We start from the raw sequence: 16,248 nt of genomic DNA on the forward strand, positions 1-16,248 counted from the left end.
CTGTCACAGGTGGCACAAAGGACCACAAACCAGAAGGTCAACAGTGATTCTCAGGTGTCTCTGACCAAAAGCCAGTTTTGGAGGTCAGGACCTACCTGCCTGATTTGCAAGAGGCGCTCCCTGGGAGCTCTCATAGTAACACCAGGGGGAAAGGCTTTCCTGGCAGAAATAAGACACTGGATGAAGGCGAATCCTATTGTGAAAGCCCAGTGTGGGAGTCACCGGGACAACCTGAGCCCGCTGTGAGGAGCAGCCCGTCCACTCAGGTGGGCTTCCTACTGTAAATTTGGGCTCTGCTTCTATAGACTACTCACCAGCCATATGTGAAGACAGATGGGGTTCATTTAAGTCCTTAACTAGCTCTGTTTAAGGCAACTCAAGTAAATGCCATGGAAACTTGCAGTGAAATGGGGTGCTACCACATCACACGTCTGCGGCCCCTCACACAGGATGTGGGTATGTGGGCCGTCCTGCGAGTGCCAGCAAGACCAGTAAAGCACCGGCATAGTCGCAGCTACAATTAGGAGACGAACAGGACTTTTCCCAACAGAGAAAAAAGCAAAGCCCTGCGTGGAAATAGCACTGGAAACATTTTAAACAGAGCTAAGTTTGCACCTACATTTATTTTTCTCTTTATTTCTTCTTGTTTTCCTCCAGGTTCAAATTTTTCAAAGAATCCACTGAAATAAATAGCTCTTGAGTGTGAACAGATCTGCCCCTCCCACCCGAAGTCTGATCCTCATGGCTGATTCCTGTATGACCAGAGGGATTGGCAGTTTTGGTTTCTGGAACAGGGCTACCTCGTGCTAGAAAGTCCCCGAGGGGCAAAGTTTCATGTTTACTGCTGTCAAGGAGAAATCACCTGACATCTGTACTTTTCAGTTCAGATATCCCTGTCTGTGCTTGCTTTATGATTGGTATAGTACAGAGAAATAAAACCTGGCTTAAATTCAACATGGGGAAGGAAGATGCTGGGGTTCAAGGTGTTCTCCTGCCTTTCCAAGTGATACAGTCCAAAGCTGAACAGAGCCAATTATTAAAGACCCGCTCAATTTATAATTTTCTAAACCTCTGAGGATTCTGAAGTCATTCTCTTTATACTTGTTCTAACCCCTGGATATAACACCTAACCCCACAAGGCAAGGTAAAGGAGGGAAGATGAGACAAAAATGAAAGGATCTGGGGGTCAACACCACTAAACTTTGTCTCCGCCTCTCAGATTCCATAATGTGCCACATGAAAATATTCTTCATACCTTAATACCGAGAGTGACAAATACCATGCAAATAGGTCATAAGGAAATGGAATGTTAAGATATGTAAATAAGAGGCTCATGCTATAGTCCTCTTGGACCCTTAACTACCTGTGATGTTTTTACCACACACACACACACCAGAATTCCTTTACTTCTCAGACTGCAGCCCCCCGCTGCCCTGCCTGGGATACACACCGAGTAGTACACGTCGGTCATTTGCAGGAGGTTTTTGGTACTTCCATTCTCTTGCATCTCAATAGCTTCTCGGCCCCACTCTTGGGAGCGAGGGTTCTTAGGGTACTCGGCATATGGAGACATTTGGAAATCTCCACTTTTAAAGATGAGTTTGCTGATGTCATTTTTATTCTTTCTGTGGAGCAAAAGGCAGTAAAAGATCTATGAATAATTTTTGTAAAAAAGCGTTATCTGTGAAAATACCAACTATTATCTTATGACATACATTAGGCTGAGAGCTCTCACTCTATCATTAGCTGACCACTGAGGAATGCTACTATGGTTATTTTTAATATTTGCTGGAAAAAAAATACAATTAGGTGCAAAAAGTCTCCCAACATAAAGGGCCAGGTTATCAGGGACAGGAAGGACAGACAGCTGCAGTGGAGCTGTTAGGGACAGAGGTCACTGTGTCTTGGGGTAGCCAGAGGAAGTAAGAATCACCAAGCATACATAATACTGGAGCCAGAAGGGAGCTCAATGGCCCCCGACCAGACCAAGCGTGAGATTTTACATGAGAAGATTCTGAGTTTCCTCCAGTTTTTCTGAATCAGGAGCTCTGGGGACAGGACGGTTCTGGCTCATCAAAGAGACCTAAGTTGTTCCCCGTGTCACCTTTTGCTACCAGCTTCTACTTGGAGAAGTCAGGCTTCCCACCTCCCCAGCCAGTGTTCTTTCTACTACATGAAGCTACTTCGCAAATCATAAAACAGGATAGTTTTGCACATTAAAGGTTCTCTTTTACCAACCATCCACATTTTCATTTTATATTGTGAGGCTTCAGCAACTAGAAATGGTTGAAATATGTGTTGTCTATCTAAGCCCAGTAACAGAAAAAGAAATTTTTTTTTAAGACAATGCAGTTTTGGCTGGCCTCAAACTCACTACGTAGCCTGGGCTGGCCTTGAAATCATGGCGATCCTTCTGTCTCAGCCTCCAGAGTGCTGGAGTACTGGGGCTACAGGTGTGTGCCACCACTACACCATACCACACCACACACAGTATCAGAAATTTTAAGTTATATTTTCTTTGGGTAAGATCACTTGAGGTTTCTTCCAGCTTCCTTCTTACCTATAAGGGGTAAGGCACAGAACGACACAGGGTCATAAAACCAAATTTTACCATGTGGCTTAGGTGTTTGCTCTCTGTTCAAATTCAGAACAGAACAGACCTGCCACACCTGTGTGGTGGGTGGGGTCTCTGGTCTCAAACAGTGACTTCCTTGTTCATAACTACCTTCCCTTTCCAGTAGCCAAGTCACAAGCTTCTTCCCAACACAATGCAAGCACAAGGCTTAGACCTCTGAGCTCTCAGGTCTTGTCTCTCTACGGTAACTGCTTCTAGTCTCATACCCAGAAGTTTATTTCAACTTGTATGGTTCATCTTTGATGGCACTTTGGTAAATGACAGGCAAGGGCTATACCAGAAAGGCCTAGATTCCTGAATGCAGTTAGGGCTAATTGTTCTGTGGCCTTCATGGAGATGGGAGATACTTTACAATGTCCTCATGTCAGTAACAGAAAAGATAGATTGCTATTTTGGGAGGTTCCCTCTATCTGTTATGTTCTCTGGTCACTTATTATCCAAATCAAAGGTCACAATTTTCCTTTACCTGAAGAGCTAATTACAGAGGAGGGTCAATTCTCCCTTTCCCAACAGGAATGTGATCCCACTGGCTTTCAGGAAGCCTTCAGCCAAGTTTACTGCTATTCTCACATTGCTGCTATAAACTCCCCACTGCTACCACATTCCAGAAATCTCATACCACTTAGCAATCACTGTCCAGTTCCCTCTCCCTTCCCCTCCACCATTCTGTCCCAGCCCCAGGCAGCCACTAATCTACTTTCTGTTGCTATTAAACTTGCCTAGTTTAAGCAACTCAGGTAAAGGGAATTACACTAAGTGGTCTTTTGTGACTGGCTTATCCCACTTAGCATATTTTCAAGGTTCATCCTTATCTCAGTCTTCCCTCCTCTTTATCACTGAATAGCCCACTGTGTGGCTAGATCACACTTTTTTTATCCATTCAAGTTGATAGACATGGGGACTCTGTTAAGGTCTGATGTTACTATGCACACCTACATACAAGTTTTTGTGTGGATACAGTACAGGATACATTTTCATTTATCTTGGGTGTATACCTAGGATCGGAAGGGCTGTATTTAACTATCTGACTTTCTCAAGGTGGCATCACCATTTTATATTCCCACAGCTGTGTGGAAGTGTTCTAATTTTTCAAAATCCTCACCTCAAGCATTCTAGATGAGTAAAAACTGACCTTTGTATAAGCACAGCAGGCAAACAATTAGAATCTGAACTCTCGTCGCTTACCTGCAACAGGTGACAATCAGTGCAATGCCCAGGATAAGGAGAAGCCCTCCTCCTGCTGCTGCGATGACCACAGTGATAAGCTGATAGGCTAAACAGGTCACACAAACAAACAGGACTGGTGAATGCACAGTTGAGGGCACTGTCCCCTCTGGACCCACCACAACCATCCTTTTTTTTTTTTCTCTCACTGAGTTTATTGGTACATTTTAGGTACACAGTACAGTTACATTCATCATTGGGATCTTGTACCTTTACATGACAGGTCTTGGTTCTCATTTTTTCCCTACCCTTTGGTCTTTGACAAGGGATTCTCAACAGCTATTTCTACATTTTCTCTACATTGAGAAGCACTCCCCCTACAATAGTTACTGCTAGAACAGTGGCTCCTAAATTCTACCTGCATTTCAGCCTCTGATGACATTTTCACCAACACGTGGTAAAAAGATAAGAATAAAGATGACTAATGGATGTTTCAGAACTTAATGTGTTTCATTTTAATAGCAATTCTATAATCTAAGATTTTATCCTTATATTTTTCCTCAAACTTAGGATGATTCCCCCCCGCATCATGTGAAAATGATACCTGAGGATATTGGCTCTTTAAAGAAAACACACCAGATTTCCTTGGCCACTTCCCACTCTCTGGTATTAACTGTTGTTTATTTTTTGACCTGATGATGAGAGCATATATAAAAATGCTTGAAGTAGTTTCAGGATATTACTTGGTAAAATAAGAAGGTGGTGGTGACTCTAAATTAACACTCCCTAATTTTATAAGAAACACTATTGGTCAGTTAAGTTCAGGATCTAGAGATCACTGCTTAACCATGCTAGAAAGTGAGTAGGCTCCTCAATAAAAATATACACTGAATTTAATCATAAAAAATGAGCAACGATATAAGCAAGCACCCATGGTATTTCCTAAACAATACTAGAAGTTTTTAAGTAATTGGATTTCATACCAGTTTCTGGCAAAATTATTTTCAATAAATTCTATTAAATATTCATGCTGATGTTTTGTTGTAGAAATGCAGCTAAAATTGTATTCCTAGGTTGGAAGATGGAGGACAAAGGGCCAAGAGCCAGACTGTCTATAGCAAATCAGCCCAGACTACATTCTCTAGGCATCCAGGTGGAGTCTAAGGGTAAAGGCAGAGTTCATCTCTTTCTCACCCTCTGGCTAAGTCCCCTTCTCCTGAAGCTACCAATCTGAGTGCTGGTTGGAAGTGGAGACAGGAAGGGACCAGACTATGTATATGGATGGGCACAAAATGGGCAGATGCAAGCTATGCAATCTTTTCCCTAGCTTTGTTTAAATAAACAGCACAGAAGCTATTGTAAAAAACTACCACTATTGCCATAAACAGGGAACAAAGCCAAACCATGGAATAAACTCATTGTCGTCTCTCCTCTTGACGTATGTATTCAGAAGTTTCCTTTTAACAAAAGTCAAGACAAAAGACAAACCACTTAAACATATCCATGTCATCTTCACCCTCACCGCTTAAGCTACTGACATCTCTTGACTGCACAATGACAGTTGCCTCCCAATTCAACTTCCTGAACCCGGTCTTTTCCACTCATCACAAAACAAGTCTGATCACGCCATTTCCCTGCTTAAAAAAACCTTCAGCAGTGCCTTCTGTTATGAGACAAAGGTCAATATCAAGTTCCCTTTCTCTCTCCTCACTTCTAGCAAAGCAAACATCTATTTTAAAAATGACCCTGGCATGCGGCTGCTGCAGCTTTAACAGGTTCCTCTTTGCAGCAAGCAGTTTCATCTAAAAGATCCACAAGACAGCAGAGACTACCGCTTCCCAAACTGCCTGTGGTCCAGGGCCAGTTTTTGCCTGTGCTTTTGGATATCTTTTTACATAAAGAAAATGAAGTCCTGTTTTCTCTTCTTATCTATCCCCATAGGTACCAACTGTCATGAATTTCCTCTTCTCCTTTTTTGAAGTCCAGGAACAGCTCACATCACAAATCACACTTTTAGTCACACTGGTGTAATCTGTGCTTTCCAAATTTCCACCCGACTCACCTGAACGCCTTTTTAACACCAATTCCTAAGTCTGCACCCAGCAAGTTTCCAAGGGATGGTGATGTTGTGGACCTACCCCTCAAGCTCACTCGGGGCCAAACTGACACACACTGGAGAGAAGGCTGGGATGAAAGCCAGGAGACTCCCGCACACAGAAGAACTGGGAGAGAACTCATCAAAATGTTCATGGACGTTAGTACTTTGGGTAACTATGGCTAACTTTTGCTATACTGTATGCTCTTCTGTGTTTCCCAATTTTTATTTAGATTCACACACACACACACACACACACACCCCTCCTCTAAATTTAGGAACTATGTATGCATACACATATACATTTTTTAAAAAAAGAGTAACTTTTATGGCAGCCATATCACTAGAAATCTTCAGTAAGTGGATAGACAGTATCAGCCACTGATCTTTTAAAAATCATTCCACAGTAGATCTTTTTAGCATAAGTATTGCCTTTAGATTTACTGTGATGTAAAAGTATGTGGGAGTCAAGGCCAAGTGTAATGTTCACTAGCTTTACAGGTGCTCTGAATGTGTAAGGTGGGGCAGGTGCAGCGATAGTCATCTTAAGCTTGTCTGTCCTGTCCCTTCTGGTCTGAAAAGGTCCTCTAGAATGGAGAACTTGGAATTCTCAGTCCTGTTTCCTCTTTGACACTTGATAGTTCAGTGTTTCTCAAGCAGTAACCCCTTCCTTTCATCACCTGGTTGTTAATCACAGTATTTTCCATCAAACCCACCTACTCACAGGCTGTTCATCTTTGCCTATGTTTGGATGGAGTTTACTGAATTGACCTCTTAGCCAACCTGCCTCTGGGAACCATTCATATCCTCCAGAGGGGCGGTCAAGCCTGTACATGTAGCAGTGTCTCCTGTCCACAGCTGACCAGTCTGGGAACAAACATACGTCCAAACTGGATCAACCAGATCCTTCCCAGGAGTCTCAAGTCAGGGAAAAATGAGTCTTTTCTTTTGAAACAGCTAAATAAGTGACACACATTCAAGAACTGTTTGGCAACTCTTACTTTCCAACATGTTGTCTGGGAAGGAGAGACAGCAAAATTAGAGTGTAGATAAGAAGATGAAATCACACTGCTGTATGCTTGCTTGAAAAGAAGGCCCTGACTTCCAGCTACTGGAGTTCCCCACATTTCCCTGATTCCTACCACTCCTGAGGCTGGAATTCTATCATGTACCTCAGGGTCCCCCAACAAACAGAACTCTCTTTGTTCTTACACTCAGTAGGTTATTGATTCCAGAAGGATCTTAGCCAACCAATATGCTTCCCTTTAAAGCTATATTATAGCTTTTCTTTCTTTCTTTTTTCTTTTTTTTTTTTTTTTTTGAGACAGAGTCTCACTATGTAGTGGAGTCTGACCTGGAACTATGTAGCCCAGGCTGGTCTCGAACTCACAGCGATTCTCCTGCCTCAGCCTCCCAAGTGCTGGGATTACAGGCGTGCACCACCACGCCCGGTTTATATTATAGCTTTTCTAGGAAGCCATATTTTACTTTAAATTTCATTGGGTTCTTTCCATTTTCTTCCCTCACCAAGCTCATTAGTGATGTATGGTTAATTTTCCTTTTTAAATCCCTCCTTCCCTCACCTATTTCTGTTTTGGTTTTGGTTTTATTTTATTTTTTGAGACTGGGTCTCCCAGTTTCCCAGGCTGGCCTCGAACTCAAGAGTAATCCTCCTGCCTCCTGGAGTTCTGGATTTACTGGTATACATCACCATGCCTGACATCACCCATCTCTGTTTACATCATTCTTTTTTTTTTTTGTAATGAGGATTGAACTCAGGACCTTGCATGCTTATGAGGCAGCCACGGCATCAGTGAGATAAATCCCCAGCCCATACACCACCATTCTTTTTTTCTTTCTTGGCACCTTCTGAAATTTGCCTACAGGCTATGTGAATACTCCCAGCAGACACTGGTTCCTCTATAAATTTCCATGGGATTCTGTCACTCTCTCCTGAAGCTCCGCCCCTTCCCTCATCAAACAGTCCTTTCTAGTGGGAAGATAAGACCCAGCAGCACTTGCCCCTCTTACACCATACTTCCCTTTTGTTCTGACTGAAGGGAGGCCAGTTGAAACAGTGACATGGGTACTCTCAGCTGGGTGAGACTTTTGGCAGACTTCTGGATAATTAATGGTCTCTCTTTCCTTCTAAGCAGTCTTCCAGGATGTTTGTTTAAAGTAACTCCTGCCAACTCACAGCATTTCTACTGGCCTGAATCTCTTTACAGCCTCATGCAATGACAGGACAAACATAATTAAAAGGTATTTTATACACCTGTAGGCTAGATGAGAAAGTATATAAACGCTTTAAGTGGAATGTTCTGGTTTCTCTGGAATGGAACCACACATGGGTCCAGGTCCTCACTGGCTATGCTGGGAGGCTGACGGAGACGGCATCTCCACTGAAGAGATCCAGAGGCTTTGCAGGGAAAGGATGACTTCCTAAAGGACATGGGGTAAATGTGGAAGAAGGGTGGACAAAAATGTCTGTGGCTAGAAAAAAGCAATCTGGGGAAATTATGTGGGTTCCATAATCATAAAGCAACAATAACCATAAAACAGAAAAATGGCTTCAAGGATGGGAATATAAAAAGGATTCTCGAAACATAATTAGAGGGAAATGGTTAAGTAAATTATAGCGTAGAGCATTATAGAGCTATCAAAAGTGACTACACAATTATAGAAATGAAAACTCTGCAGTTTACTAGGTTTAAAAAGATTTAAAAACGGTATATTCAGTGAGATCTGGTTTCTTTAAAAAGATACACACATATACCCTGGAAAGATGGCTAATACCAGGGTTTCTCAAACTGGGATACATACACAACTCTGCCTTAACCAAATCCCCAGGTCTGGTAAGATTCAGGTTGTGATTCAGCAGGTCTGCAGGGAGGTGGCTGAAACTATGCATTTCCAACACTCTCCTGGGTGATATTAATGCTGTTGGTCCCACAGACCACATTTAGGAGCAAGGACATACAACAGGTGATGTGATCACTTACTTGTCTTCTTCTCTTACACCTACTAATTATTTGGGTTAAAGAGAAAAATTACAGGGCATGAATTGTTTTATGCTACACAAAAATAACTTTTATTATAAAAAGAGAAAAAGGTGAAGCAAAACAAAGTATCAGATATCATAAAACTGTTATAAGGAAGCAGCCTAAAATGTAGGTAACAGGCAATTCTTGCCTTTGAAAACCTGAATCCCAGGCCAGGGAGGTACACACTGTCCTTGTTGGTAGGTAGTTGAAGTAACCACGATAGGTGGTGAGAGCTCTATTATGGGCACAAAACACCGACGGATGATCACAGACCACCAAGGTGCTATCACCATAGAAGGGGATGGAATTCACATGTTCCCAAGTCTCTAACCCATACCGGGGGCTGAGCCTAGACACCAGAAAAGAAGGCAGCTGGCAAGGGTCTTGAGTATGTGTGTTATTGAAGTAAGCACAGCCAAGTGCCTCTTTGTAGAGTACTATAAATAATATTTACCATCAGTCACACTAAAAGTAATAGAGATGCGAAAAGCCTAAAATGATATTCAGCACACTTTGGAGATCAGCTGGCACTGCCAGTTATGGAAGGTGACTGGGAGTCAGCAGTGGTGACAAATGTCTGCCCTCTGCTGGCCATAATGACGGGGCCCTGGATAAATGGAGAGGAGAAATAATGTCTAGAGATCAGGATATATTTCTGGCTGCTTTGAGACTATCACAAATATAATGGGGACTAATCGGGATGGCCTGACTCTTTCTTGACATAAGAAGTTAACAGAAGAGTCAACAGATGTGGGGCCCAGCATCTTCAGACACACAGTAAGTACAACATTAGTGACCTCTGAGGGAGACCTCACGGGGTCACTCAGAACACTATGAAGTGGACACATGCAGCTCTGCATCCCAGGAAGCCCCTTGAAAGCACAGAACCCTTTCAAACACAAACTGGAAAGTCTTGGAACCCGGCTGAGAAACTGATAGTGACAGGAGCTGAGGCCGTTTCCACTTCTCCCCCTCCCCCTCCCCAGCTGACTTCCTGGGCCTCTACACGCTACAGCCCCAGTGCTGCCACCTCCTGGAAGCAAGAAGAGAACCTTACAGAGGATGCCAGGGAGGACACACAGGAGTGTCTCTTCCTGAGAGAGCTGAGAAGGCAAAGTCGAAGGCCCAACAGCCAACCTAGGACTAAAACCCGGAGGCTCTCATTTGCTCATGAAGACACTCCAGAAAGGGCAAAACTACTCTGACTCACGAGACTACAACATGACCAAAGCCAAGATGAAGAATAAGCAGCTGCCAAGTGCAGGACCAGAACCTGGTGACTGCTGACCACATCCCCACCCCTCAGGACTGCCCCAGAGTCCTCACTCATCACCAGTGAGCTTGCAGGGTGCTTGGGCTCCCTTACCCCTTACTCACCCACCGGACTGTTCTATGTAGTGGGCAGGGATGGGATGAGCGCCTAGACAGATCGTCCCGGCTTGCCAGCCAGGAAAGACTGATCCTGCTGGGAGCTGCTGAGAGGGTAATGTGGATTGAAGAGGGGCTTTGAATGCCTTTCTCTGGTTAAATTAGAGAAGCAGGTTCTTGGGAGATGATCTAGCTTGAAGGAAGCTGGGGGGAATGGCTAAGGCAGGAAGACTGGGAAATCCACCTGGCTCTTGCACGGTAAGATCAGGCAGCAGCACTGTTTCAGGAGCAGGTGGAGGAAAGGGGCTGCGGTGACCGGCACCCTCAATCTGGCAAGTCTCACTGAATGCTTTGTCAGTCATGTCACAGCGGGCTGGGGTGAGAATGCAGTGCTGAAGGGAGCGAGATTCTGTAACCCTCTCTTGCCCTTTCACCTCAAATATTCAGACGAGCCGGCCACTTGGCCCACGGAGAGTGGCTGGTGCACCTGCTGATGTGTACGTGGAGTGATGACGGGCCATTCGGTTTCCAGACTGTCATTACGACCAGCTCCGACAAGGGTGGTGGGGAAAGGACGGAGGAGGACGCCTAGGTTCTCGACCCCCAAACTCCTTGACCATCACTTGTGATTTATGCACTACTAGAGTTTCTTGCTCTATTTCTCCACGCAGTCATCCTTAATCCAAAGTCCCCGTGGGAAGAGGGCAATGTTGAACATCACTGTATAGTGTCTTCCACTGTCAAGGCCATGTGGCATATAGATACCTCACGTTATTATAATAACATGATTGATTTATTATAATTTCTATATAAATATATATAATTTTATATACTTCATCTCTGATCTCAAATTCTGTACTTTTTTCTTGTATTGTCTGAGCTGCCTGCTGTTGCTCAGTTTAAGTTTTCAAAACTGATGTTTACAGTAAGTGTGGCTTTCAGGAAGGAATAGAAGAAAGGGAAATTGGACTCTGTTAATCTCTCTCTTTCTCTATCTGGCCATCTTCAAGGCTAAGAAAACAGACTATATTCTGTATTTGCCAATTGAATCTACACCATGAAGTACATAGTTTCCTCAGCAAGGAAGGGTACTTTATTTTTGTTTTTTTTTTTTTTTTGTTTTTGAAACAGGGTCTCACTATGTAGTTCAGTCTGACGTGGAATTCACTATGTAGCCCAGGCTGGTCTCAAACTCCCAGGGATCCTCCTGCCTCAGCCTCCCAAGTGCTGGGATTACAGGCGTGCGCCACCACGCCCAGCTCCTAGGAAGAGTAATTTGAAAATCCAAATGAAAACTGCTTCGATTAAATCTAGATTATTAATTCAGTATGTGCATGTTTTGGCCCTAGCCCCCACACAGTCACTGCCTCAGAGGGATTACAGGTGCGCCACCACGCCCAGCTCCTAGGAAGAGTAATTTGAAAATCCAAATGAAAACTGCTTCGATTAAATCTAGATTATTAATTCAGTATGTGCATGTTTTGGCCCTAGCCCCCACACAGTCACTGCCTCAGTGTCACCTGCAAGTGTCTACAGCCATGTTTCTTAAACTGAGCCTGCTCGGAGCCAGGCACCTGACTGTCCGGGAAACCTCCAGTTATTTTGGTCTTGTTTAAAGAATGTTGTTCTAGCCTTGTTTTCCATGAGTATCTCAAAAAGGCAAACAACAACAACAAAACCTTTCTCTGTTTATGGATAGCAAGAGACGGAAAAAAACAAACAATAAAAATGAAAGATGTTACTGTGCTGGGGATCAAACTCAGGGCCTTGTGCATGCCAAGTACATGCTCTACCACTGAGCTGTGCTTCCAGCCAAAAGGAATTTTAGAAAAGAATACGTATTGCTATCGGACTGCTCTTCATAAGTCAAATCCTCCCAAACCGAAGCCTGTCCTTTTAAGCAGACTCAAGAACCTTGACCAGTTTTTTAAGACATCTGAAATGTGACCATTTCCTCACCTTATTAATCTGAGTCACTGATACTATAGGGTGTAGGGCTGACTGGAGCCCATCCTAACAAGTATCTGTATGACAAGGCTTTGTGTCACCATGGCATCCATAGGGACCACTAAAGAGTACACAGTTGTTCACTACTCAGTTTTTTAAGTGAACGTTAATTCTGTGAGCACCTCTCTATTCAGACTCTAGATACATTTGTTTCTAGAAGTGCTTCCCTAGTCCTGTTCTCAGGCTCTCTACCCTAACCTCTCCTCGGTGCAGTCAAGAAGAATCAGATGAGCAAAGTCGTCAGGGGTCCTAACTGGATATGCAATTGCAAATCTCTAGGCCCTGGCCTGAGAGTGGCTCCACGGTGGGTACACTAAGGGAGTTCGTCAGCTTTGAACCCAATGTTGAATTTGTTCTATCTTATTTTTCATTTATGTTCAAATTTCAGTCATGGATTTGCTAATAAAAAAGCTTTATGAATAAAGAAAATACCACAGAGGACATAGAAGGAAAAGTATACCATTTAATACTAGGAACTGGAGGCACAATTAAATAAAATCATACCATTTTTACTCTAGTAAACTCTGAATATGTGCTATTAGCACATTCATCTGCAGAACGAAGGACAATGCTATCCTACAATAGTCTCAACTGTTACTATTCCTTTGACATTCTGCTATGTCCTATATGCCAAAATTTCTTCCACAATGTCCAGTGTCTCAATGCATGTATGAAAATGTCAGTGCAAGTGATCTTAAATGAATCACAGCTGTTTTTTTCAAAGAACTGAATGAAGTGTGATGTACACCGTGCTCATGCTGCTGCCAGCGCTCTCCACTGCTTCGTGCCGCACCCTCTGCCTCAGCTCAGTGGCACAGACTTCAACTTAGAGCAGGTGACTCCCAAATCGGCCTGTAGTTCTGACCCCCAGATGGCACCGTGCTGAGGTCTCTACACTGTGCCCCAGGCTCCTGCTTGCTGCAGCTAAGTTGTTCTGCTTCCTAAAGGTTAAAACCAGACGGCTTTCTTGTGCTAAGACTCTTGCCAGTTCTCAACAGTTACCATTCGAGCCTAAACTCCTCAGCCCGGCGATCAAACATTCCAGTCCCTCGGTCCTTTGCCAACTGAGTCCTTCACTTTGCGCCTTTCTCTATTCTCCAGCCGCCCCCTCACAACTGTCCCAGAACAACTCGGGCCCATTGCTGCCCCAAAGCCTTTAAGTGGTTCCCCCTGCCTGTTATGTCAAACTTCCTCCCAATTCCTTTCTTTCAAGAAAAACTCCTTTCAGCCTGGCCTTGGCCTCCCTGCCTCCCACCCTGTGCCTGATTCTCCTTAACACTCAGCACAGTCCATAGCCAGGACTACTTAGGAATGTTTACTTCCTTTCCCATGCTGTGAGGCCTAGACTGTGTCAGGCAAGTCTTTCTCTCTGTCCTCCCCATGTCACCCGGCAGAGGATCTAAGAAGACTGTGGATTTAAAGTGAGGGAAATGAGCCAGGCCCCGGCCCAAACACAGCTTTCTACTTCTGTGTACTTACGATTTCCACAGTTGAGACCACCAAGGCCAAATGGGCAACTGCAAATTAAGAGAGAAAAAAGAACAAATCTCAAATGAAATGATAAAAGCAATTTGCCCTAGTAATTTCTTAGGTTAGTTCTTCATTAGGATAGACTTTATTTTAGGGTAGTTTTACAATAAAATTTGCAACATCTTCATCAGAATAAATGAACATGGACCTACCTCATACAGGTTTCATTTTCTAGTCTATATCCATCTTCACAAGCTGAAAGATGAAAAGGAAAATCCACTCATGTATCTGTTTATCCCCCATGGGTCAACCTACATGAATTAAATGCCACTCGTTCTATTGTCCACAAGAATATTCTAGAACCAGAAGGCTGCAAATAACTAAAATTATCTATAACCCAACTAAACACTGTTGCCAGCTCAGCTCTTCACCTCATTAAGAAACTTTTCTTAACCTCTTTGTGGCTCAGTTCCCGTCTATGAAAAGGTGCTAACAACAATAACAAAACTGAAGTAAAATGAAGCACACAAAATGGTTTAGCATAGGCCTTGCACACAGCAACCACTATTCAAAAGTTGGTAGTTGTAACTGTTATCATCAAGTTCTTTTTGGTTTGTTTTTTGTTTTTTTGGTACCAGGGATCAAACTTGGGTCCTTGTGCTTGCGAGGCACTCGGCGGAACGACTGAGCTAAATCCCCAGCCCTCAAGTTCTTTTTGGAAGTTCTCTATAGATAATATCTCAGCTGGGCATGGTGGCACATGTGTAATCCCAGAACCCTGGGAGGCTGACACAGGAGGAAACGAAACTTGAGCCCAGTGCAGGCAACTTAGTGAGACCTTGTCTCAAAAATAAAAAAGGGCAGGCTGGGGATTTAGTTCAGTAGTTCTGAGTTCAATGCCCAGTACCAAAAAAAAAAGGGACAGGTCAGGAGTTAGCTCAGTGGTACCACCACCTGCCTCGCAAATACAAGGTCCTGAGTTCTATCCCCGGTACCAAAAAAATAAAGTAAAATAAAATAAAATAAAAAAAGGGCTGGGAATGTATCTCAGTGTAAAGGCCCTGGGTTCAACCCCCAGAACCACCAAAACAAAAGGTCTCCTGAGGAACATCCTTTCATATGCACAAAGGTAAATCTTTAATCTTTCACCTTCTCTGATGTAAAAATCAACTTTTAACCTGACATTGGTCTCCTTAGCCCTCTTCCATGAGGTGGAAGTCGTGGATGATACCTTCTGAGAAACGGTCCTGGTAGTGTCCAGTTTTAATAAGAAAATCCTCACTTTATAATCTGAAAGGAAATCTGGACCTATCTAGATGTGTCCTAATTGACAGCTTGCCCCCAAACATAACTTTGAACTCTCTGACAGTGCCACTCCTGGAATGCTGCTTCACTGAAGAGGCCGAGGCCCGGCTCTTCCCCTGGATCAGCAGTTCCCAAATTTATTTGATCACAGAATACTTTCAACACTACAATAATTCAACAGAACACCATGAGCGGTAATGCATGCTTGGATGAAAGCAGACAATGAAAAAAATGGTCTTGCAGACAAATTCTTTGCTGCGAGGAATGATAAAAAAATTGATTCATGATTAACGTACGGTATAAACTGCACAAAAAAGATCACAGATAAGAAAAGGTACAGAGGACTGAGGCTGCCATCCCTGAACAGGTAGGCAGCAGACACACTGATACTGAGTTGTGAAAACCGCAGAATGCATGATGAGAGATAAGACTGGCGGGGTGGGGTGCAGGCCCTGCAGATCCCTCTGTTGCAGAATAGTGCATGACAGTATTAACTGTGTAAACATGTTTAATATTTTTTCCTTCTACTATCTTTTAGTATTGAGGAATGAACCCAGGACCTTGTGCTTGTGAGGCAGGTATAGCACCGCTAAGATAAATCCCTGGCTCCTTCGACATTTTTAATTTGAGAGGTTAAATGTTTCCAGCATCTATTTATTTCATCAATCATTTGTCATCACTAGAGTTTCGTGGAACACGGTTTGGAAAACACTGTTTTAAATAATCAATTTGAGCTGGGCATGGTGGTGCATGCCTATAATCCCAGCACTCTGGGAAGTTTGGGCAGGAGGATTGCAAGTCTGAGCACAGCATGTACAACTTAGTGAATTAGCAGACTTGTCTCAAAAAACAAAACACAAAAAGAAAACAAAACACATGATGTATGTATAATTTATCTCATGGCAGATTACTGAAGAGCCATGAACATGGACTGCACTGTTAGTGTTCCACAGAATCATTTTTCCCAAGCTGCATTCTCTTGCACTGAGCGGTATTTATCACAAGTAGCTAGAAAATCCTAATGGCATTAGTACAGGATGTCATGGACCACACTGGCACAGTACCACTCCGTGACCTATTCATGAGGGAGCCCCAGTGCTTAGGAAGATGGAGGTGCTCCTAAACAAAGGTCCTTTGTTTCATAGAACTTGGCTCTTTTT

The 16,248-nt window shown here is 43.4% G+C and overlaps 1 protein-coding gene across 1 annotated transcript in view; it reads right to left on the reverse strand.

Annotated features, from left to right (window-relative positions):
* Nucleotides 1-16,248, reverse strand: part of Heg1 (heart development protein with EGF like domains 1) — an 88,653-nt gene that overhangs the window by 5,306 nt on the left and 67,099 nt on the right. The window contains exons 14-17 of the mRNA XM_010618269.3: nucleotides 13,996-14,038; nucleotides 13,793-13,830; nucleotides 3,821-3,908; nucleotides 1,451-1,625 (exon numbers count right to left, since the gene is read on the reverse strand). Of these exons, the coding sequence (XP_010616571.2) occupies nucleotides 1,451-1,625; nucleotides 3,821-3,908; nucleotides 13,793-13,830; nucleotides 13,996-14,038 (344 nt within the window). The remainder of the gene's footprint in view (nucleotides 1-1,450; nucleotides 1,626-3,820; nucleotides 3,909-13,792; nucleotides 13,831-13,995; nucleotides 14,039-16,248) is intronic.

This window comes from Fukomys damarensis, unplaced genomic scaffold, assembly GCF_012274545.1.
Source record: "Fukomys damarensis isolate Sample0158 unplaced genomic scaffold, DMR_v1.0_HiC HiC_scaffold_24, whole genome shotgun sequence".
NCBI classification, from domain to species: domain Eukaryota; kingdom Metazoa; phylum Chordata; class Mammalia; order Rodentia; family Bathyergidae; genus Fukomys; species Fukomys damarensis.